This window comes from Urocitellus parryii, chromosome X (assembly GCF_045843805.1).
Source record: "Urocitellus parryii isolate mUroPar1 chromosome X, mUroPar1.hap1, whole genome shotgun sequence".
Classification (NCBI taxonomy): domain Eukaryota; kingdom Metazoa; phylum Chordata; class Mammalia; order Rodentia; family Sciuridae; genus Urocitellus; species Urocitellus parryii.
This window is the reverse complement of record NC_135547.1, coordinates 95,245,914-95,271,294: the sequence shown is the minus strand read 5'-3', so window position 1 is coordinate 95,271,294 and position 25,381 is coordinate 95,245,914. Positions and strand designations below refer to the sequence as shown.

The 25,381-nt window shown below is 38.8% G+C and overlaps 1 protein-coding gene across 1 annotated transcript in view; it reads right to left on the bottom strand.

The window, feature by feature from the left end:
- Efhc2 (EF-hand domain containing 2) overlaps positions 1-25,381 on the bottom strand; it is a 209,333-nt gene that overhangs the window by 176,765 nt on the left and 7,187 nt on the right. The window contains exons 2-7 of the mRNA XM_026387597.2: positions 17,073-17,313; positions 16,339-16,421; positions 15,427-15,520; positions 13,389-14,626; positions 11,934-11,967; positions 6,214-6,344 (exon numbers count right to left, since the gene is read on the bottom strand). Coding sequence (XP_026243382.2) covers positions 6,214-6,344; positions 11,934-11,967; positions 13,389-14,626; positions 15,427-15,520; positions 16,339-16,421; positions 17,073-17,313 — 1,821 coding nt within the window. The remainder of the gene's footprint in view (positions 1-6,213; positions 6,345-11,933; positions 11,968-13,388; positions 14,627-15,426; positions 15,521-16,338; positions 16,422-17,072; positions 17,314-25,381) is intronic.

Here is a 25,381-nt window from a genome sequence, read left to right as displayed (position 1 = left end):
GTTGTTTCTCAAATACTGGGTAAAAGTCATTTTTCATTTTAAACAGGAGAGAAAACTGCTCTTGCTCATACCATATGCCATTTATCATTCCTCATTAGCAATCCTAAACTATAAACTAGAGAGGACATTTAGGTCTACATGGTTAAGGTAGGAAGGAAAAACATTAAGTAGGAAATTTTAGGATAAGAAGAAACAACCTGACATTTCCTCTAGTCACACTTGCTTTAGAGTTGATGCCTTTTGTGGGAAAGAGTAAGTATAGTTGAATAAGTCACAGTGAAGTGAACAGATCCACAGAAAACTCTTATTCTTGACTCAGAGACAATTACTATTATTACAATTACTGTTAATAATAGTAATTAGCATTGATCATGCTAATGTACCATGAATTATAGAAAATAAATTATATTTATACTTTATATAATTATATATGTATATATAATTTTATATAGTTTTATATTATATAATCATGTGTGTGTGTGTGTGTGTGTATACACACACACACACACACACACACACACACACACACACACACACACGCCGTGGAAGTGTGTGGTTCTGAGGATGGAACCCAGGGACTTGCAAATGCTCGGCAAGAGCTCTACCACTAAGCTACATCCCCCATCCCTATAGATATAATTTCTATGAAGAAATTCCCTGAAGCTTAAAAATCATTTCAGGATTTAAAAAAAAAAAAAACAACTCTTGCAGAATTAAAAAAACAACAGTTGAGATTTGGAGTGATGACAACGACTTGGAGGCACACACAGTGGCACATGTTGCCTATAATCCCAACTACTCGAGAGACTGTGGCAGGAAGCTCCCAAGTTGAAGACCAGCCTGGACATTTTATTGAGACCCTGCCTCAAAATTAAAAATTAAAATGGCTGGGGATGTGGCTCATTAGTATAGTACCCCTGGGTTCAATCCCCAGTACCATAAACAAAGGTGATAGTTGTCCAAGACTGTGAGTGTACTAAGCACCATTGAACTGTATACTTTTAAATTGTAATGGTTAATTTTGTTATGCAAACTGTACCTCAAAAAAATTTAGAAATCTCAAAATTTTTAAAAGATGAAGAAAGGCTGGTTGAGATCTGTTAAGGCTTCTAGAAGGGTAGAGACTAGACATGGCCTTGAAAGAAGTTGGAGATCCAAGAGGTATGATGGTGCATACCTTTAATCCCAACTAAGCAGGAAGTTGAGACAGGAGAATTACAAATTCATGGCCAGCCCTGGCAATTTAGTGAGACCCTGTCTCAAAATAAAATAAAAAATAAACAGGGCTGGGACTGCCTCAGTGGTACTGTACCCCTGGGTTCAATCCCCAGTATAACAAGGAGAAAAACATTTTTTAAAAAAAGTTGAAGACCTGAATTTAAAACACCAAGGCAAGCCTGTGTGGTGGTGCACACCAGTAATCCCAGTGGCTCTAATCTCAGCTGCTCAGGAGGCTGAGGCAGGAGAATCATGAGTTCAAAGCCAGCCTCAGCAATGGCGAGGTACTAAGCAACTATCTCTAAATAAAATTCAAAATAGGGCTGGGGATGTGGCTCAGTGGTTGAGTGCCCCTGAGTTTAGTCCCCAGTACCAAGGAAAAAAACAAAAACAACACAGGCAAGAACTAGTAGAGGTGGCTCTAACAGGATTTATTTCCAAACACTGCAACACAGTAACAGCTATGTTTTAGTGCAGCCCAGTTCACATACACCCACATGCAGAGGTGCACATGCACATGAAAGAAAGAAACAACAATTCATGAAACAATACTTACTCTTCCCAAGCACAATACACTCTGATTGTGTTCTATTTACTCTTTTTTTCTTTCTACCTGTTTCTCCTTTTTAAAAAAATGAAGGTCATGATTTATTAAATTTCTATTTTATTTTACTATTGTGAATTTCAATAATGTTCTTTCTTCTTAAAGGAGCATTTGCTTCACTATAAATTAGATAATGAGGGCTGGGGATATGGCTCACTATGGAGTATTTGCCCACCATACTGGAGGCCCTGAGTTCCTTCCCCAGTACCACAAAAAAGTAAATAAATAAATAAATAAGCAGAGGGAAGAGTGAGCAGTTCCTTACTCATTAGAGGCATATCAGGACCAGCTATATAACCATCTGCCCAAAGTGCTATAGAAAAGATTTTTTCAGGTTTGGCTAGAAAGATCCCTTTTAACTTTAATATCCTATCATTTTGACAATATGCCTGAGATTCTCTTAGTGGAATACAAATCCAACACATAGACTGTTAGAAAAAGGCAAAAAAAAAAAGTTAGGAAGACTCTACAGTGTAGTTGTGATCTTTCCCTAAGGTTTTTAATTAATTCATATCAAAATAATTTTAGGGCTGGGGATGTAGTTCAGTTGGTAGAGTGCTTGCCTTGCATGCACAAGGTCCTGGGTTCAATCCCCAGCACCACAAAAACAACAAAAATAATAATAATTTTAATGTCACAGGTGGTACAAATGCTCGTATTTTAGAAAGCACGATACTTTCTATATTTCAAAGACAGAAACAGAGGTTGTGCACCCCCCAGTTGCAGAGAAAAATCAATCTATTACTCATGACTGATGACTAGCAGCTAAGTAAGGAGAAAAACAAGTTCCTTTTTGATTTCTATGAAAAAGCAGTACCAGCTAGCTCATGTTGGAATTTTAAACCCCAAACCGTCAAGTAATTATGCTATCTATAGGAAGCCAAGTTTTTTCATTTCATAATTTAATTCAGCAAGCTTGGGGGTGAGGAGATTAAAAGCCAAATAGTGGCTTTACTGATTTCTGACCATTCTATACCAGAAAGCATCCAATCTTATGACTATTTATAAGTCTGTAAAATTATATTAATCTTTTGCAACACATAGCACATGTAATACAATGATTTCTAAAGTGTAGCCACCTACTTTGGGAACATAGTAGGTAACACAAAAAATAATGATTTGTTGAATGACAGCCCAAGGTATCTAATAAGTGTACTGTTATTCTCTGGTTCACACACATCCCCATTGGTCTCAGGCACAAAGTAAGTAAATACACAAATAATAATAAAATTAATTTAATAAATAAAATATTGTTTTAAATATACTTATGAGTCTAGAAACACATTTACCTATATACGCATGCTTGATTTGTGGCAGAGATGGCTCAGCAGAGGAGTGGAGAAACAGGAACCTTTTCCAAAAATAGTCCTGGATCAACTGAATATCCATATGGGAAAAAAATACAACCTGACCTCTACCTCTTTCTTTCCTCTCCCTCCCCCTCCCTCCCTCCCTCCCTCCCCCCCCCCCTCTCTCTCTCTCTCTCTCACACACACACACACACACACACACACACACACACACACAAATGTATTCTAGTTAGATTGTAGATCTAAATATGAAAGGTTTCTAGCCAATAACATGACAAATATATTCATGATCTTGGTGTAATTATTTCTCAAATAGAAAACAAAAAGAAGTTTAATAAAGGAAATAACATCATCAGAAACATCATTATGGGGCTGGGGTGTAGCTTAGTGGTATGGTTCTTGTCTAGCATATGTGAAACCCTGGATTTGACCCCCAGCATTGCAAATAAAATAAAATGCAAACTGAAATTACCCCACCCCAAAAAAGGAAAGAAAAAGAAAAAAGAAACCTACCATTAAGAGAGTGAAAAGAACAAGGTGCGGTGATGCACACCTGTAATCCCAGTGGCACAGGAGGATTGCAAGTTCAAAGCCAGCCTCAGCAATTTAGGCAGGCACTAAGCAACTCAGTGAGACCCTGTCTCTAAATAAAATACAAAATAGGACTGGGGAATGTGACTCAGTGATCCAGCGGCTCTGGGTTCAATCCCTGGTTCCCCCCATCAAAGAAAAAGAGAGTGGATGAATGTACAAAAAAAGCCATGAAAATGTACAAATTACCTCTAAAGACAGCCACGGATTTGTAGACAAATCTAACAAGACATTTCTATGGATAAAAACTTCAAAAGCAAGCAAAATCTAATTATAATGATAGAAGCCAGGACAGTGGTTACTTTTGGAGAGTAGGGAAAAAATAAAAAACAGGATCATAGGAAGAGTTACCATATAAAACATAAAATGCTCAATTAAATTTGAATTTCAGATAAACATAAATAGGTCCCATGTGTTAAGGTCTGTAAACAAGTAAAAAATAACACCTGGTATTTTGCCAGAGAAATGTTAGAGTTCGTAAACAAGTCTGGATGGTGCCTGGCAAAATGTCAGAGGGAGTGGTTTGAGAAGTAACAAAAGCGAGCCATTAAGTGTGGAGATTCCTTATGGGTTGATTGATGTATCTAGTTTATGCTAATTAAGATAAACTGTGCAAAATGTATAAATAGCTCTGTTGCCCTACAATAAATGGCTCCCATTCCTGCTGTATCAACGTACACAAGTTATTTGTCACCCCCCAGCTATTTTGCTGCAGCCGGACTGCGGCACCCATGCAATAATCATGTATTTTGTGGGGTGGAGGTAGCAGGGATTAACTCAGGAGCACTTGACCAATGAGCCATATCCCCAGCCCTATTTTGTATTTTGTTTAGAGACAGGGTCTCACTGAGTTGCTTAGCGCCTCGCTTTTGCTGAGGCTGGCTTTTGACTCAAGATCCTCTTGTCTCAGCCTCTGGAGCTGCTGGGATTACAGGTGTGCGCCACCGCACCCAGCAGTATTCATATATTTTTATTTGCTAAATCTGGCAACCCTGGTCAAGGTGGGGTACTTTTTGAGTACTGGTAATATTCTGTTGATGTTCATTCTGTGATCATCCATTCTACATTTTCATGTATATGTGCTATTCTTCACAATAATAAAAGTTTAAAAACCAAGCAAAAGTACACTTAGTACAATGTGGCAGATTTTTAAATATCTCATCCAACTACTGTGTTTCCTTCCCACCCTTAATCAACATGTGAGAGCTGTGATAATTCTGCAGGTGGTGGGCACCTATAATCAGAAGTGTTGCTAGGCCAAAAGCTGTAGGCTCTATTTTCATTTTTTTATTAAAAGTTATGTTTAGACAGCATGCTTCTTTATTTCTGGAATCTTCTTTTGTATCCTGCTTCTTGGGAGCTTTTCTTATCGGCATGGCTGGCTTCATCTTATCAAAGAGCAATGCTATGCTTGGGAGGCCAACCTCTAACCATTAGCCACGAAATGCACAATCCAGTGTTCAGGATTGGACTGATCAACCCCTATGTGGGGATCCAGATCAGAATTCAGTGGCCCGAAGCTACAAATAAAACTGGGACTTTAGGGCCAGCAAGTTAGATACAGACACTGTTCAGAATTGATAGTCAGAAAACTTCAATCTTCTCGCTGCTTTCTAAACTGATCAGAGGTTTACACAAATACCTCGAGTGGCTTCATCTAATATCCCTCCCATCAGTGGGATATGATTTATTACTTATTATCTTCTCCTGTAGACCCAACTGGCAAACCCAAGTAAAGAAATAGTAACTCCATGCAAACAAAAGCCTGTAGCATTTTCACGGTGTTGTTTAAATAAGGTGCTATTTATTGCCAAGAATTCTTCAATGCTCAGCGTTTTTGTTTGTTTGTTTGTTTTTCTGTTGTTTTGTTTTATATCTTCATCTTGCCCTCCAAGGTTGGGTGTCTGTCTCTATAAATTTTGGTACTAAACTTTACAGATTGGTAGAACTCTTTCACCTGTCACCTACTCCCCTTAATTGTGCCAGGTTTCTTCAATTTAATAACAAACTATAATTAATTCTTCCAAGCAGGGTACTGAGGATAACAATTAGGTTTCTGGGCTATGAAGAAAGGTTGCCTGAAAGAAAACCAGTTTCACCACTGAGATTGTAGCTCTGTGCCTCAGTTTTTTTAACTGTAAAATGGGAATAAAAATAGTAACTCTCTAATCCAAAGGACCATTAGGAGCATCCGGTGCCATGTAAATTGATTAATGCAAAGCACTGGCACAAGTTAACTACTCAATGTTGTTTTTCATGATCACCATCACCGGCTACTTTTGGAGGTTCTGCCACCTATAAGGAAGGACCCTACTATATAAGGTATCTAAAAAAAAGGAAAGCATCCAGATGCAGAAAGTTTTGTCTCAGTTGCACCCAACCCGATGCCAGGAGGCCTCCCTTAGGTCTGGGGAGGTGTCATCGCCCCATCCCAGCCTAAACCCCGGGCTCTGATCGGAACCTCTGACCTGGGACTCCCTGGCTACTCACATCGCGTTTGAAGCTGTTGCCGGGCAGCAGCGGTAGAGCCATAGCTCTCAACTTCCCAGTTTCTAGGGTCCGACAAGCAGGGGTCGGCAGGCGGCGGCCGCCTTGGCGGCCTTGTTTAATCCCCACGTTGCCTGGAGACGGGAGGAGGCGTCATGGAAGGAGGAGGGGCTGGGGCTGGCCAGGTTCTCCGGGAGGGGCGGGGGCTCGGGGCGGGGCGGGGCGGAAACCAGCCCCGTGTACCCCTCCCCCTCCCCCTCCCCCTCCCACCCCCACAAACCGCTGAAGGCAGGTCTCCCAGGTCTCATCTCCTACGTAGATCAAGACAAACTCGTCATTCCCCGCCCTCGCCGCTTTCTGGCTTAACCTTTTCCATATAGAGCTCAAAGCCTTCCATGCATTTCAGTTTCTCCCATTATTGCCACTTTTTTTTTTGCCATTTGACTTTTAAATTTAGTGCAAATGCACAGAAAAGTTCAGAAAATAATATGACACCTGTGAACCCACTGAGCTGTCACACAAGTTAATGCTTTTCTATGTTGCATTTACATCAGCTTTTATTTTGTAATTAAAACATTCCAGATAATGTAAAACTACACACACCCACACGAAAACCCATTCCAGCGGTAACCGCCGCCTTCAGTTCCTCCCCTGTGCATTTTTGTATTTGAACTGAACGCTTGTAAGGTCCAATCAGCGGTGGCCAGGAGCGGGGTCAGGTGGCACAAAATGCAACCTCTGTCACTCCATCATATACCTAAGATGCCCAGGCCAGCGACCTCCTCAATTCCTCCACCCTAGTTGCTCCCTGAGTCCTACAGGTTGGACACAGTGCTGTCAGTCACTCCTCTATTTCTGTTGACCGCCCCCCCCATTGCATTATTTCTAGCTTAGTTCCCTTCTTTAAAAAGAAAAACAAGATCTCATTGATCTTGCCTCCAGAAACCATCCTTTTTGTAATTCATAATGCAACCATTGCTCTTCGACTTCAAGAATCTAGCTTTCCAGCCATCTTCAGAGAGGTAAATTCCCTTTGTCAAGGGGATGCCTACCAACACGCTCCATCCCTTCTTTGCCCCTTCCTCTGATCCAGCTCTGAGAAACCTCTGGCTGGTTCCAAAGCAGGCTCTGTTTCTTCCCTCCTGCATTGTGCAAATGACACCATCTTCTAGAAACACTCTTCCTCCTATATTCCACCTGAGTAAGCCCTTCTTGTCTTTCAGTGTGAAAGACAGACATGGAAGTTTTTGCTATCTTAAGGAAATGCCCCTTTACATTCTTCCTGCTCCCTCCTCCATCTGTATTAGGTGTCCATTGTAATTCAGACTTTCATTGCACTATATTGCAATTCTGTATTTACTCCATGTTTCTTTAAATGCTTGTAAGTTCTTCTAGACCTTTGGATTCATCAACAATACCATAACTGTTTTTCTGTGTTTATAAAATTTACACATTCACAGTATAAGTTTCTGCTACCTTATTTTGTTTTGGTGCTGGGGACTGAACTCAAAGCACTGTGCTATGCTACTGCACTATACTCCTAGCCCCTACTGCCTCCTTTTTCCCCCTAGGATCTGTTTTTGAGATTTCTATATATTGGCATGTGTAGATAAGAAGTCAGTCATTTTAAATGTGTTGTAGTTTCTAACATAAATCACTTATTCATCTGCTGTCATCTATTCATGACAATTAGGTTGTTTCCAATTGTTCACTAGTTAACAACGCTGCAATGAACATCATGCTCCTTTGGAGGCTACTTAAAGGTGGAATTACTCACATACAGGAGTGCATGACTTCAACTTGACTAGATTTTGCTAAAGGATCCCTAGATTCAAGGACCAATTAGAATTAGTCCTCTTTCCCCCTCCATCATCAAGTATTATAATTTTGGGTATCAATGGGTATCATCAGTTTTATAATTTTGGACAGACACCTGAATAAATAAGTGCTATACCATTGCCATTTATATTTGTTTCTACCTAGTTCCTAATGCAGTTGATCTCCTTTTCCCCAAGCTTTAGTTACCTTCTTCTGTGACTCATCTCTTCATATTGTTTGGTAATTTTTCTATTTAATCATTTGTAGTATTTATTTATTTATATTTGTTGGATACTAATCCTAGGTGTAACAACTGTCTTCTCATTGTGGTTTGTCTTTTAACTCCAGATTTAGTGTGTTGTGGGGGGGGGCTGTTTGTTCGTTTTTGTTTTTGTACCAAGGTTTGAACCCAGGGACACTAAAATACTGAGCCATATCCCAGCCATTTTTTGTATTTTATTTAGAGACAGGGTCTCCAGGATTTACTTAGAGCCTCTTAAATTGCTGAGGCTGGCTTTGAACTCTGCAATCCTCCTGCCTCCGGCTCCCGAGCTGCTGGGATTAAAAGCATGCACTACCATGCCCTGCAAATGTTCCTTATTGTACATAAATTTGTCATTTTATCCTATTCAAATGTATCATTCTTTCCATTATAGTTTATGTTTTGTATGTGAATCCAAAATCTTTTACTACTTTCAAAGAACAAAGTTATTCTCCTAAAAGTTCTTACAAGCATTTTTAAAAGTTCGTTTTCTGTTACTTTCCAAATTGGAATATTTTGAACTAATAGAAAAGTTCTAAGAATAGTCCAAATAACTTTCATGTACTTTTCATCCAGATTCATCAATTCCTCAATCCTTACCACATTTGTTTTATCATTCTCTCCATATATACAGTTTTTTCGATTGTAGAGTAAGTTGCAGACATTAAACTTTCTTTGTGATCTAATATCTGATCAATTTTTGTAACTATTCCATGTGCAGTTGAGAAGAAAAGTGTATTCTCTATTAGGTTCTAAAGTTCAGTGTAGATCATTAAGATCTATTTTATTCATTATGTTGCTTATCTTTTCTATATTTTTACTTATATTTCTGCCACTTGATCTTCTTTGCACTGAAAGTCTTCTATTAGCTATGTGGGGTATTTCTACCTTTATCTCCTTTCATCCACAGTCTTTTCTTTTTAAAGATGGTTAAGAGGCTAGGGATGTAGTCCAGTGGTAGAGCACTTGCCTAGCATGTGCCAGGTCCTGGATTTGATCCCTAGAACCACAAAATAAAATAAAGATGGCTATTTCATGCCTACACTTTCAGTGTGAGATTGGCTTTTAACATTATTGTGTTTTTAGGCACACTTAGTTATTTGTTTGTCTAAATTCTACTTTGTTCAAAATCAGAATTGCAATTCCACTTACATACTTTTTGAAAATATCTATTTGCCATGTTTTATTTTATTTATTTATTTTGTGGTACTGGGGATGGAACTCAGGGCTTTGAACATGCTAGGCAAGCACTTTAGAGCTGAGCTATATTCCCAGTCCTCCCATTTATTATTTTCATTTACCTGGTACATCTTTGTACATACCTTTATTTTTAGCCTGTTTGAATTACTTTGGCTATATGTATACTTGGATCTTGCTTTGCAAGCCACACTGAAGATATTTTTCTTTCAGTAGATGAGCTAAGTCAATTCATTTATTACCAAGACTAATATTTTGTCTCAACTTCAATATTATTTTAAGTTGTAGTCACCATGTTTTACATGTATTTATTTACTGTTTCTTTTTTAAAAAATATTTATTTTTTTAGGTGTAGATGGACACAACACAATGCCTTTATTTTTATTGGTGCTGAGGATCCAACCCAGGTCCCGCCCATGCTAGGCAAGCGCTCTACAGCCAAATCACAATCCCAGCCCTGTTTCTTTTTTAAAATATGTTTTCTTTGCTATTATAATTTCTAAATTTATCTGAGTATTTATGAAGGCTTATATTTCTGTCCTAGTGTCTAGCTTTATACTTACAACTTTTTTTGAGATAAGGTATAAACATTCTCAATTTTACCAAATAATATCAAATTCTTTTTAAAAGTTTTTATAGGTGATACATTAACCTTTATTTATTTATCTATTTATTTATTTTGGTTCTGGGGATTGAACCCAGGGGCACTTAGCCACTAAGACACATCCCAGCCCTTTTTTATTTTTGATTTTGAGATAGGGTCTCACTAAATTGTTGAGGCTGGCTTTGAACTTGCAATCCTCCTGTCTCAGACTCCTGAGCCACTGGGATTACAGGTGTGCACCACCATGCCTGGTGAAATTTAATTTTAATAAGTATATTTTTATTTCTAAAAGTCTCATTTGTTCTTTTAAAATCAATATGTTTTTTCTCTTAAATAGGACCTGAATTTTGCAATTTCCTTTGCTTATTCTCTCTCTTTCTTTGGTATTGGGTATCAAACCTAAGGCCTTGTGTGTGCTAAGCACACACTCTACTACTGAATTATACCCCTGTTCCTTACTTTATCTCTTTGATCATTTTAAAACATACATTCTTCCCCCCATATTTATGGGGAATTGGTTTCAGACCCCCCAGGAATATCAAATCCTATGATGCTGAATTTCCTTATTTAAAATGCATAGTGTTTTCATGTGACCTACCTGCATTCTCCTGTATCCTTTAAATCACCTATAGATGACCTATAATACTTAACAAAAAGTAGATGATAGAAAAATAATTATTATACTCTTCTAATATTTAATAGTACAGTAGAGTAATTATGGTTGACAATAATTAACTATATATTTCAAAAAAGCTAGTAGAGCCCAGTATGGTGGTCCAAGCCTGTAATCCCAGTGACCCTGGAGGCAGAGGCCAGAGGATCACAAGTTAAAGGCCAGCCTGAGCAATTTGGCAAGACTTAAAATAAAAAATAAAAAAAAATGACTGGAGCTGTTGTTCAGAGGTAGAGCACCCCTGAGTTCAACCCCCAGTGCCAGGGGTGAGGGCAACTAGTAGAGAGGAGTCTTAACTATTCTAACACAAAGAAGACATACATGTCTGAGGTAATGGACATGCCAATTACACTGATAGGATTGTGACACATTGTATACATAGTATACATGTATTGAAATGTCACAATGTAGGCCATAAATATCTACAATGATTATTAAAATGTCAATTATTAAATATGCCACTTAAAAATGAAGTTGGTAAATAGTTATACTGTATTGCTTAGGGAATAATGAGAAGGAAAAAAAGTCTGTACATGTTCAATATAAATGCAATTTTTTCCTAATATTTTTTAGTTGTTGATAAACCTTTATTTTATTTACTTATTTATATGTGGTACTGAGAATTGAACCCAGTGCCTCACACATGCTTAGGCAAGTTCTCTACCACTGAGCTACAACTCCAGCCCTATAAACACAATTTTTAAAAAATATTTTCAATCCATAGTTGATTGAATCCAATGATATGGAGTGTCAACTCTTAGTCATTAATCATGAATTCTAATCTCTTATGTTCATGAGGCATTGTCCTGGGGAGCCACCTCAGAAAACACGCTAAGTCCAAATTCAAACAAAAGAGAGCTTTAATTACCTGGTCGGGGACTGTCACCCACCCATAAAGACTGCTGCTCTGTGGGAAAACAGCAATTTCCTGACCTGTGTCTTGGGAATTTAAGGACAAAGACCACAACTCAGGGGCTTTTCTCAGCGTCATGCAAGCAAGCAAGTTACAGAAGCTAAGAAAAGAAGTTAGCTTACAACTTAGCTAACTGTATCTCGGGTCCAAGCAAGTTTTAGACAACCTTATCCTGAGTTTCAGCTGAGCAGGGGCGATAATCTATTTCAAAGTCATGTAGACCCATAAATGTACTCAAACCCAGGATGTAGCTCACCACGACCACCACCATATCCTGAGCTGGGTACATCCTGTGGGGTACGAAGTACAGAAAAACAATTTCTTACAAGAAGACAGCTTTCATTTCTGGTTCTTAGAAATGGGTCATGCAACTGTTATTTTTATAGAAGGCAGCAAAATAGAGTCTTGGGCCTGTGTATGACAGTTCTTGATTTATAATTGTTTTATCTCACTTATCAAAATCTTATATCGATAATCTATATTTTTGTTAATCTATAACCTATGATTTATACTCTTACTGATTTTTTTAAAGAGAGAGAGAGAGAATATTTTTTAGTATTTATTTTTTGGTTTTGGGCGGACACAACATCTTTGTATGGGGTGCTGAGGATCGAACCCAGGGCCGTGCACATGCCAGGCAAGCGCGCTACTGCTTGAGCCACATCCCCAGCCCCTCTTACTGATCTTATTGATTAGTTTACACCACAACATTCCCCACTGGTTTTAGGAGACTAAATCAAATCACTAATTTATTTAAGTTTAGTTTTATCTAAGTTTACCATGTCATAATTTTATTTTTTAAAGACCAGCAGCTTGATAGTCATTCAGTCAGTGACTATCTTTTAGAAGCAAGTGTCCTGTCTTTTTCTGGCCTCAAGAGTTTCTGAATAGAGCTGTGTGCAGGGTGTATGTCTGAAAGTGAAACAAAACAGAAAGTAAAAATCAAGAGTACTGAGTGTATCTTCTGTTGCAGCTGTCTTCTTGATTTGGGAGTGATGAATCCAATGTTGTTTTCTGGTGACTTTTACAGTAGTTGGGGTGGTCAGGATGACTGGAAAGGGTCTGTGCCAGTGAAGCTCTAAGGTAGATGGATAATGGCTTGGCTGGAATGGGTGAGTGAAGGTCTCTCCTGCAACAGGCTGTTGGACTATCTTTGTTAAAGCCTGAGTCTGTTGGGAGGCTTGCTGGAGAGCCTGTAAGGACTTAAGAAGTGAGTGGTTACTTATTTTAGTTAGTTTTTTATCTTTCAGTCTGGGAACCAGCAGGGGTGGTCTTTTAAATATTATAAACCTTTTAGATAAGGGGTGAATAAAAGGAAGGAGGTTGACCCAGTCCTTGTTAGGCTCCACCTGTAAGGGTCTTTTTTAGAGTTTTAATTATCTTTTTGATTTGTTTTAAATTTGAAGACCTATATATAATATAAGTCTCAATTAATTTTAAAAACTTTAGATAAATTTTGATCATAAAAGCTGGGCTGTTATGGGACCCCATGGCTATTGGGAGGCCAAATCTGGGAATGATCTCTTGAATAAGTTTCCTAGCTATAATAGTTGCTGTCTTTGTTTTTGGTAGGAAATGTCTCAATTTGTCAAGAATAGGTGTCCATGAGTACCAGCAAATACTTATTGTCCAGATTTTACTTCGGTAAAGTTTACTTCTCATCTTTTTTTGGTGTTTCCCTTTGTAGTCTGGTTCCTGTAAATTGGCTTACCTTTGGGTTAGGATTTACTTGAGCACATGTCTGGCACCTGGAAGAAACTTGTCTTGTTAATTGAGTTAACTTTGGAATGTAAAAGTCTTTTTGTAACAATTCAGCCATTTTTGTACTACCCATATGGGTTCCTTGATGTACTTGCTTAATTAACAATTTCCCCAATGTCTTTGGCTTCAGGATTCTTTTGTCCAGTAGAATCTTCCATCCGTTTTGATCCTCAGTTGTTTTTAAGATTTTTCCTAGAATTTTCTCTTGTTCCACATACATGGGGGAAGTGGATAGAACACCGTTAGGCAACACAGGCAAAATCTGTAAAGTCTCTACAGGTTTTAAAGCCATCTCTTTGGCTGTTTTGTCAGCAAAGGTGTTTCCTCTTGCTTCTGGTGTCTCTGTGTTCTGGTGGCCTGTGCAGTGTATAACAGCCACTTTCTCTGACAACCAGAGGGCTTTTAACAAAGCCAGAATTTCTTCTGCATGTTTGATATCTTTTCCTCCCAAAGTTAATAGTCCTCTCTCCTTATAGAGAGCTCCACGTACAAGAAGAGTAGCAAAGGCATGCCTACTGTCAGTATAGATATTAACAGTCTTTCCTTTGCCATACCTGAGAGCCTGGGTCAGTGCAATTAGTTCTGCTTTTTGTGCAGAAGTTCCATGTCCCAGAGCTTGAGCCCAGATAATTTTATTTAAAGTAACTATAGCCATGCCCACATACCTGATTCCATTTTGGACATAACTGCTGCCATCAGTGTAGAGTGTCTTGCCTGGGTCTGGCCAGGGTGTGTCCATCAGCTCCAGCTGGTCATTCTGGAGTGACCCCAAGATTTCCTGGCAATTGTGCAGCAGTTTGGAGGGATCATCATCAGGAAGAAGAGTGGCTGGGTTTAAAGCTGAGGTTTTTAAGAATTTTATTCTGGGCTGGTCTAGAAGAAGGGCCTGGTATTGGGTGGTAGTAGCATTGGAGAGCAAGCACCCTGGAGGGCTCCAAAGTAAGGTTTCCATAGCATGTGGGGCTACCACCTGTAAATCTTGCTCCAAAGTAAGCTTATCTGCTTCCTTAACCAGGATTGCTGTGGCAGCGATGGCTTGGAGGCAGTTTGGCCATCCAGCCACAACATAGTCCAGTCTTTTAGATAGATATGCCACCAGGCGTTTCCATGGCCCTAAAGTCTGAGTTAGCACCCCTTTTGCTATTCCCCTGACTTCATGTACAAACAGTTGGAATGGCTTTAGAATATCTGGGAGGGCCAATGCAGGTGCAGTGACTAGGCCTTGTTTCAGTTTGTCAAATGCCTCTTATTCTTTCTCAGTCCAAATCAAAGAGTCCTCTTTCCCTGCTTACTAACATACAGGGGCTGGGCTAGTTCAGCAAAATCAAGGATCCAAAGGCTGCAATACCCAATGGCCCCGAGGAACTCTCACACCTGATGCTTAGTCATAAGGTGAGGAATCTGCATGATTGACTTAATTCTGTCCCACAACACAGTCCTTTTTTTCTTTTTTAGATTGTAGCCCAAGTAGGTGGCTGTTGAGGTGCATAATTGGGCCTTCTTAGTTGACATCTGGTACCTCAAGGTTTCTAAGGTTTTTAACAAGTCTCTGGTGGCCTGTTTACATTTAGTCATAGTTTTGGTTGTTATTAGATCATCTACTTATTGTAAAAGTGTAGTCTTGGGGTGTTGCAGCCTGTAAGCCACGAGGCCCGGTGTGATGGACACACCCTGGCCAGAATGAGACAAGACACTCTACACTGATGGCAGCAGTTACATCCATCAAATAGAGTTGGAGAGCTTTTAAATCCCTGTGACAACTGTGTCCAAGTCAATTGTCTTGAAAATCTCCCTTCTGGATCTGACCATATAGAAATAAAAATTGGTTGGCTTACCTTAGCCAATGGCAAACTGAAGAAGGCATCTTTGATGTTCAGGACAGTGTGCACTTGGTGAGACGAAGACAATGAACTGAGAAGTGTGTAGGGATTTGGTACCATGGGATGAATGGTTTCCACTCTTTTGTTGACTTCTCTTAGGTCCGGTACCAGTCAGTAGTCTTTTGTTCCAGGTTTCTGGACAGGCAGCAATGGCGTGTTCCAGGCTGATTGGCAAGGAATCAGGATGCCAGCTGCTCGTAACCTGTGGATGTGAATATGCCGTTTTTTAGCTTCCAGTCTGTTAAGATACTGTCGGACTTGCACAGGGGTGGCAGTGCTGGGGAGCTGCACTATAATAGGTGGCCAATGTGCAGTGAAGCCAGGAGGATTAGTTTCTGCCCAGACTCCTGGGGTTTCTTTTTGGAATCTTGTGAGGAGGTCAGAAGGTGGGGTCTGGGTGTCTTATGCTAAGAGCAGGTATTTCTCCCCAATGGGACAAGTATATATAATAGCTTTGGGCCTTTAAATGACAGGTTGGCTGTGCCATTTTGGAAAGAAATGGTGGCTTGCAATTTTTGCAGCAAGTTTCTGCACAATAAGGGATAGGGGCATTTTGGCATCACAAGTAACAAGTGAGTTATTGTCCCTTTTTTAAGTTAGTTCTCATTAGATATTGGCCCTTTAGTTTCTGTTCCTGGGGGCTATTGTTGTTTAGGGAGTAGAGCCCTTGGGGGTTGTTGTCCAGGAACTTGAGGCCTTCAGGTGTCTCGAGACTCTGACATAGCTGTCACCATGACTCTTGTCAACCTTTTAGTTTGTTTTTTTCTTGAGGGGGGTCTCAACTATTGTAGACCCTTTGGGCTATTTCCACAAATTTTGACAGCGTCTTTCCCTTAAATCTTTCCTGTCTCTGTAACTTTCTCCTAATATCTGGGGCGATTGAGTCACAAAAGCAATATTAAGAGCGCTTTTATTCTCTGGGGCCTCTGGGTCCATCAGTGCATACACACGATAAGTCTTAAGAAGGCGCTCCAGGAAAGCAGCCGGGGGCTCATCTGGTCCTTGAATTGACTCGCTTACCTTTGCCAAATCGGTGGGTTTTCCAGCGGCTGCTTTGATCTCTCCTAGTGGAGCCTGGCAGTATTGGTCAGTCGCCTCCTTTCCTGTCCAATCAGGATGAACCGAAGAGAAAATGAGTTCCATGTGAGTTGGATCATCACTGGGTTGGCCATCAAGGCCAAGAACAGTTTTCCAGGCTTCTCTCCAGATTCAATCGTGCTCTTCTGAAGTGAAAAGAGTCTGAAGGAGTTGCTGGTAATCATCCCAGGTTAGCTGATGGGTATAGAAAATAGACTCCAAAAGGGAAGTAAGACCTTGGGGTATTTCAGAGAATGATGGATCTTGAATTTTCCACTTATAGAGGTCACTAATGGAGAAAGGAACATTTACCCTGAAGGGGTTCTGTCCAGCACCTTCTGTTCCCAGGGCAGAGGGAGCCTGAATTCTGAGGGGAAGTGTAGGAACCAGCAAAGTGGAGGAGTCAGGCACAGTTGGAGCAGGGGCAAAAGGATGATAGTTAGAACCGCTTCAAGTGTGAGGGGGCCTCATAGGAGGGGAAGAGGCACCCTGAGGATGAGAAGAGGCAGCCTCAGGAGAGAGAGAGGCAGCTTCCGGTAGAGGAGGAGGCGGTAACACCAGTGGGGCGGATGGATATGGAAGGGCAAGGTCCTGATCCTCGAAACTCTCCAGCAAGACCTGTTTCTTCTGGAGAAAAGGTTTTGTTGGCAGAATAGTTTTATCCTTCTTAGCTTTACCTGAAAGACAAGATCTCAACCACTTTGGTCCCTCTAGGAGGATCTTGATCCAAATCTGTATGCGTGGGATTTGATCTGGATGGCCAGGGCACTCAAAAATGGCTCTTTGAACTCTGTAGGCAGTCAGGAGGTCGGTGGTGCCTTCTGGGGGCCATATGACCTCAAATGTGGGTGAGTCCAGCTTACAGAATCTATTGAGGGAGCATGCGGCTCCATAATCAGCTGCTTTCTTGGAGAACTCCTGGAAGTTAGACAGAAAACACTCAAGGGGTGTATAAGACAAATGTGCAGTGGCTTATTCTGACCTATAAAGAGACTGAGACCAACAACAAAACACACGAGAAGGGGTAAGACACCACAAACAAATTTAACTACAACAAATCTAAATGAGGGCTTCAAGCCTCATAGAAGCTTAGATTCATTGATCCAATTGTTTTTCATTTAACCAACATTTATTGAGTACCTATTCTGATGTGCCAGGACCTTTTTCAAACACTGGAATAAATCAGTGATTAGAATAGAGTGAGACTCCCCACTCCACCCAGTTGGGGGATCAAACCCAGGGCCTTGTGTAGGCTCTGTAAGTGCTCTACCAGATTACAGCGACACTTCTAAACACCCCAGATTCCAGATAATCAGTCTTTTGTAAATTGAAACCCGTAACTTCTTGCTTTCTTTTCCTTCCATGACACATATCTTCCCATTCTGCCTCCCCTGTCACATCTAGCACAAAGGAACATCTGAAATGGCATATAACTCCTTTTGAAAATAAATTTAAAGTCAATTAGTTCTGAGAATTGCAAGACACCCCTGAAATAACTGAAGACACCTTGGGGCATGTCAAGACCAGTGCTGGGAAGCACTATTATTGATGTTCAGAGTCTGTGTTACACACCCATGGATCAAGAAAGCACAGGGGAGGCCAAAAGAGCTACCGCTTCTAAGCAAGCTCATACTGGCCTAGGAGCAAGGAAATATTTGCCCAGTTGGAGGATTTCTTTTGAGGAATGAGGTCATCCTGCAATCTGGAGCCTTTCCACAAGATGCAGCAGGAGGGAGTACCTTTGACGGTATTTTTGTTCAAACTTCCTTTTCTCCTCCAGTGAAATCTAGCCTGTCAGTTCTCCCATGTTTTGATATACTCAGAAATATCACTGCCCCATTCTTCTCAGCTCCTAAAAGCTGACATTCTTCTTCATTATTTTGTGCTTACTTGGGTTATAGCCACATCTTAAGTCCTCTTGTGCTTTTAAAGAGAAATTAGCTCTACTTCTTCATAAAACTCTTAAAAAAAATAGAAGAGACACCAAAACCAGACAGAGTCCTCATTAGAAAACAAAACTACAGACTAATATCTCTTACCAATAAAGAAACAAAAATCCTCAAAAAAAATACTAGCAAGCCAGATCCAGCAATATATAAAAAGGATTATAGACACAGACCAAATGGTATTTATTCTAAGAATGCAAACTTGGTTTAGCATCTGAGAAGCAATCGATGTAATATACCATAATAATAGAATAAAGGAAAAAAATACCTGTTCACCTCAATACACACAGAAAACCATTTAACTAAATGGAACAATTTTTTTTTCTATAAAAGCAGTCAACAAAGCAGGAATAAAAGGAAATTCCTGAGGCCAGGGGTACAGCTTAATGGTAGAGTATATGCTTAGCATGTATAAAGCCCTGGGTTTGATCCACCCTCCACCCCTCCCCCTCCAAAAAGGGACTTCCTCAACCCAATTATGGAAATTATGAAAAAACATAACTAATATCACAGTGAATAGTGAAATATTGGAAATCAATGGCAAGATAAAAACCCAAAACCACTTTAACACTTGGAGATTAAATAATACACCTTTGAATGATAAATGGATAGCAGAAGAAATCAGGGGAGAAATTAAAAATGCTTAGAAATAAATGAGAATAGTGATATGACATATCAAAATCTCTGAGATAGTATGAAGGCAGTTCTAAGACTAAAGTTTACAGCCCAGAGTTTGTACCTTTAAAAAAAATACCAAAGATAACAAAATAAATAATCTAACATTACACTTCAAGGCCCAAGAAAAAGAAGAACCAAAATCTGCAGAAGAGCCAGGTGCTGTGGCACACACCTATAATCCCAGTGGCTTGAGAGACTGAGACAAGAGGATAGAAAGTTCAAAGCCAGCCTCAGCAATTTACTGAGGCCCTAAGCAACTCAGTGAGACCCTGTCTCTAAATAAAATACAAAAAAGACCTGGGGATGTGGCTCAGTGGTTGAGTGCTCCTGAGTTCAATCCCTGGTACCCCCCCACACACCAAAATATCTGCAGAGGACAGGAAATTATTAAAATAAGAGCCTAAATAAATGAAATTGAGAATAAAATAAACAATACAAAGGCATAGTGAAACAAGGAGTTTGATTTTTGAAAGGATAAACAAAATAGATAAACCCTTAGCCAAACTAACCAAACAAATTAATTTAAAACAATTTTTTTTGGGGGGGTACTGGGAATTGAACCCAGAGGCCCTTTACCACTAAGCCATATCCCCAGACCTTTTTATTTTTTATTTTGAGTCAGGGTCTCACTAAGTTGCTTAGGACCTCACTTTGTTGCTGAGTCTGGCTTTGAACTTGTGATCCTCTTAACTCAGCCTCCTCAGTTGCTGGGATTACAGGTATGTACCACCACACCATCCCAAATTAACAAAATTAGAGATAAAAGAAACTATCACCATAGACACTACTGAAATCCAGAGGATCATTAGAAACTATTTTGAAAATCTATCCTCTAATTAGCTAGAAAATATTGAAGATTCTGACAAACTTCTAGAGACATATGACCTACCCATATTAACCATGAGGATTTAGACAACTTAAACAGATCAATATCAAGTAATGAAATCAAAGCAGGTATCAAAAGGCTTCCAACAAAGAAAAGCCTAGGACCATAAGGATTCACAGCTGAGTTCCACCAGAACTTTAAAGAATAACTAATACTTATCCTCCTCAAGTTATTTCAAGAAATAGAAATAGTGGGAACACTTGCAAGTACATTCTATGAATCCAGTATACCAAAACCAAAAACACATCAAGGAAAGAAAACTTCAAACCACTACCCTTGATGAACATAGGTGCAAATATTCTTAATAAAATACTGGCAAATTATATACAAAAACATATTAAAAAGACAGTGAACCATGGTCAAGTGGGTTTCATCCCAGGAATGCAAGTTTTGTTCAACATGCACAAATCAATAAATGTAATTCACCATATAAATAGAGTTAAAGATGAGAATCACATGATTATATTAATAGGTCATTTGATGAAGTACAGCATCCATTTGTGTTTAAAACACTAGGGAAAGTACAGATAGTAGGAACATACCTCAACATTGTAAAAGCTATATATGACAACATCATACTGAACAGAGAAAAACCGAAAGCATTTCCTCTAAAAAGAGGAACAAGACAAGGATGTCCACTCTCATCACTCCTATTCAACATAGTCTTCAACTCTAGTGAGAGTAATAAAACAAGAAAAGCAAACTAACAGGATACAAATAGGAAATGAAGAAATCAAATTATCTCTGTTTGCTGATGACATGATCCTATATTTAGAAGAACCAAAAAATTCCACCAGAAGGCTTCTAGAGCTAATAAACAAACTTGGTAAAGTAGCAGGATACAAGATCAGCACTCATAAATCAATCACTTTCCTATACTCAAATAATGAATCTGTTGAAAAAGAAAATAAGAAAAATTCCCATTCACAATAATCTAAAAAACAAAAACAAAAACAAACAAACAAACAAAAAACCCTTGGGAATCAATCTAACAAAGAGGTGAAGGACTGCTACAAAGCTATTGAACCCTACAGAAGGCAATTTAAGAAGACCTTAGAAGATGGAACATGTTCTTGGATAGTCAGAATTGATATTATTAAAATGGTCATACTACCAAAAATGATATACAGTTTCAATGCAATTCCCATCAAAATACCAATGACATTTTTCATAAAACTAGAAAAAGCAATGCTGAAATTCATTTGGAAAATCAAGAGACCCAGAATAGCCAAAGCAATCCTCAGTGAGAAGAGTGAAGCTGGAGGCATCATAATACCAGACCTCAAATTATACTACAGAGCTATAGTAACAAAAACAGCATGGTACTGGCACCAAAACAGAAATAAAGACCAATGGAATAAAATAGAAGACACAGAGACAAATTCATATAAATACTGTTATCCAATAAGAGAAAAAGGTGCCAAATAAACATTGTTGATAAGACAGCCTTTTTAATAAAGAGTGCTGGGACAACTGGATATCCATATGTAGAAAAATAAAACTTAGGGGATGGGGTTGTGGTTCAGCGGTAGAGTGCTTGCTTAGCACATGTGAGGCCCTGGGTTCAATCCTCAGCACCACATAAAAATAAATAAATAAAGGTATTGTGTCCAACTACAACTAAAAAATAATATTAAACAAAAAGAAAAAAAGAAACCTGAACCTCATCCTTCACTCTGCACAAAATTTGACTCAAATTGGATCAAAGACCTAGGAATTAGGCTGAAACTCTGCAAGTGCTAGAAGAAAATGTAGGTCCAATACTCCAGCATGTCAGCACAGGAACCAACTTCCTTAACAAAACTCCTAAAACACAAAAAATAAAATCAAGAAAAAATAATGGGATGGCATCAAATTAAAAAGCCTCTACAATAAAAGGAAACAAGATATGAAGAGAGAGCCTACAGATTGGGAGAAAATCCTTGTCAGCTTCTTCTCTGACAGGGAATTAACATCCTGAACATTTAAAGAACTCAAAAAATTTAAAACCAAATAACCCAATCAATAAATGGGCAAAAGAACTAAGCAGACACTTTTCAAAAGAATAAATATAAATGGCCAACAAATACATGAAAATATATTCAATGTCTCTAGCAATCAGGGAAATGTAAATCAAAACCACATTGAAATTTCATCTCACTCCAGTTAGATGGCAATAATCAATAATACAAATAATAATTAATGCTGAGAATGTAGGGGAAAATATACATTCATACATTGTTGGTAGGACTGCAAATTAGTACAACCACTCTGCAAAGCAATATGGAGATTCCTCAAAAGACTAGGAATGGAACCACCATATGACCCAGCTATTCCACTCCATGGTATTTATCCAAAAGAACTAAAATCAGCATACTACAGTGATACAGGCACATCAATGTTTATAGCAGCACAATTCACAAGAGCCAAGTTATAGGACCAGTCCAGGTGTCTATCAGTGGATGAATGGATAAAAATAGCCCAGGTGCTCATCAATGGATGAAATTATGGCATTTTCTGGTTAATGGGTGGAACTGGAGAATATTATGCTAAGTGAAGTAAGCCAGACTCAGAAAGTCAAGGGATGAATGTTTTCCTTCATATGCAGAAGCTAGAGCAAAATAAGAGGGAAAATGGAGGGATTCTATAAAAATAGAAGGGAGATCAGTGGAGTAGAGGAAGGGGATAGAGGGGGAGAGAGTAGGGACAAGAAAAGGGGGTAACTGCAGAATGAAATTGACCAAATTATGCTATGTGCATATATGAATGTACCACAGTGAATTTCACCTTTATGTATATCTTATAAAGCCCAGTTTAAAAAAACAATAATAAATTAACAGAAGGAACACTTGTAGAAGAGAGGAAGTGGAATAAGGGGAGGGAAAGAGGAAGTATTAAGCACTGAAATGGAAGAAATTATATTCCATGCATATATGATTATATTAAAATGAACCCCACTATATGTGTATCTACAATGCACTAATAAAAACGTAATAAAGAAGATATACAAATGGCCAATAAGTATATGAAAACATGCTCAGCATTATTAAGGAAAAGCAAATTAAAACCACAATGAGATATCACTTTTCACCTGTTAGAATGGCTATTATCAAAAATATAGTTTATCATCAAAATGATAAGAAGTAACATCTAGGATGTGTAGAAAAGGAAACTCTCGTATGTTGTCGGTGGTAGTGTAAGGTAGAATAGCCATTATGGGTGGCTGGGGTTGTAGCTCATTGGTAGAGAGCTTGCCTGGTATGTGTGAGGACTGGGTTCAATCCTCAGCACCACATAAAAATAAACAAATAAAATAAAGGTATTGTGTCCATCTACAACTAAAAAAAAAAAATTAAAGAACAGCCATTATGGAAAACAGTACAAAATTTCTTCAGAAATAAAACTACCATATGATCCAGCAATCCAACTTCTGAGTATATACCCAAAGGAAATGAAATCAGTATGTCAAAGAGATATCTGTATTTGCCTGATCAATGCAGAATAATTCACAATGGCTAAAATATGGAATAAAACTATGTGTCTGCATAACTCAGCTTATGGTTGCTGTGACCAAAATACCTAACAAGAATCACTTAGAGGAAGAAAAGTTTATTTTGGATCCCTATTTCAAAGGTACCATGGTCAGTTGACTCCATTGCTCTGGGTTGAAGGTGAGGTAGAACATCATGGCCAAAGGGAACAGCAGAGAAAAACTGCTCTGTTCAGGACAGCCAGGGGAAGAACCCACAAGAAAGATGTACCCTTCCAGGGCACACCCCCAGTGACCCACCTCCTCTAGACACACCCACCTGCCTACAGTTACCACCCAGTCAGTCCATTCAAATCATTAACCAAGCAAATGAATTAATCCAATGATTAGGTTACAGATCTCACAATCCAATTACTTCACCTCTGAATAGTTCTACATGAACACAGGAGCTTTGGGGGAACACCTTATATTCAAAACTTAGCCGTGTTATCATGGATGAATGGATAAAGAAAATGTGGTATAGGTGCACCATTGAATACTCTTGGCCTTAAAAAAAAACAATGAAATTCTGTCATTTGAAACTAGGTGGGTGAACCTAGGGGATATTATGTTAAGTGAAATAAGCCACATACCACATGATATGAAAGACACATACCACGTGATCTTATGTGAAATCCAAAAATGTTGAACCCATAGAAAAAAGAGTAAAATGGTAATTAACAAGGGCTCGGGAGAGAGGGAAAAGGGTGGGAGAGATGGTCAAAGAATTCAAAATTTCACTTAGGAGGAATAAGTTCAAGACGCTATCATACGACATGATAATGATAATTAATAACGATGTATTCTTGAAAATTGCTGAGAAAAAAAATGGTTAGTATATGAGATAACAAACATGTTAATCAGCTCAATTTGGCAATTTGATGGTGTATACAAATTACAAAATACGATGGCTTCAGGCCTATAATCCCACCTATTCTGGAGGCTGAGGGAAGAAGATCGCAAATTCAAGGCCAGCCTGGGCAACAAAATGAGACCCTGTCTGAAAATAAAAAATAAAAGGGCTGGGGATATAGCTCAGTGGTGATTCATATGCTTAGTATGACTAAGGCCCTGGTTCAATGCCCAGCAACAAAACAAGTGAATAAATAAAATTTTAAAACAATTTAAAAATTGCCTATGAATCAATAATTGCTGAATTTCACTGATGGGTATCTGAGGGCTTAGCATCCTCTTCTGTTTTAGAAAATGTTAGAAAGTTGTCAAAATAAACAGTCAAAAACCAAACCACTAATTACTCATATCTAATAAACCATTACCACACGGAAATAATGTTGTCAGATTTCCTAATTTTTTAAAAAGAATTCAGAATTATACTAATGTATAATCTTTGGTGTTTGATGATCCATTTTTAAATCACAAGGCACAAAAAATAATTACACATGGAGTTTAGATTCCACACACAGCCCCCATTTTGTAATATCCAATTTAGAATTAATGGATTCTGAGACCATCTATCACAAGACTTATCTTGAGCATATAGTTATCATTATGCATTTTTGGGGGGAGGGTACTGAGGATTGAACCCAGGGACACTTAACTAATCCCCAGCCCTTATTTTGTATTTTATTTAGAGACAGGGTCTCACTGAGATGCTTAGTGCCTTGCTAAATTGCAGAGGCTGGCTTTGAACTAGTGATCCTCCTTCCTCAGCCTCCCAAGTGGCTGGGATTATAGGCATGCACCATGGCACCCGACTGTGCTTTTTTATTTTTAAAATCACAACCAATTTCAAAAAAGTTCAAAGAATATCGCTCATGTACTTACTATGTAGCCTTAAGAAATCTTAACATGTTGCCATATGTGCTTCAAAAAAAAGAAAAGAAAATGCTATGCATATTATTAATGCCCTTTTTGTGCCTCTCCTTGATCCCATTCCCTCTCTCTCTCCAGATAACACTGTCCTGAAGTTTGTGTCCATCTTTCCTAGCCAACTTTGTAGAATTTCAC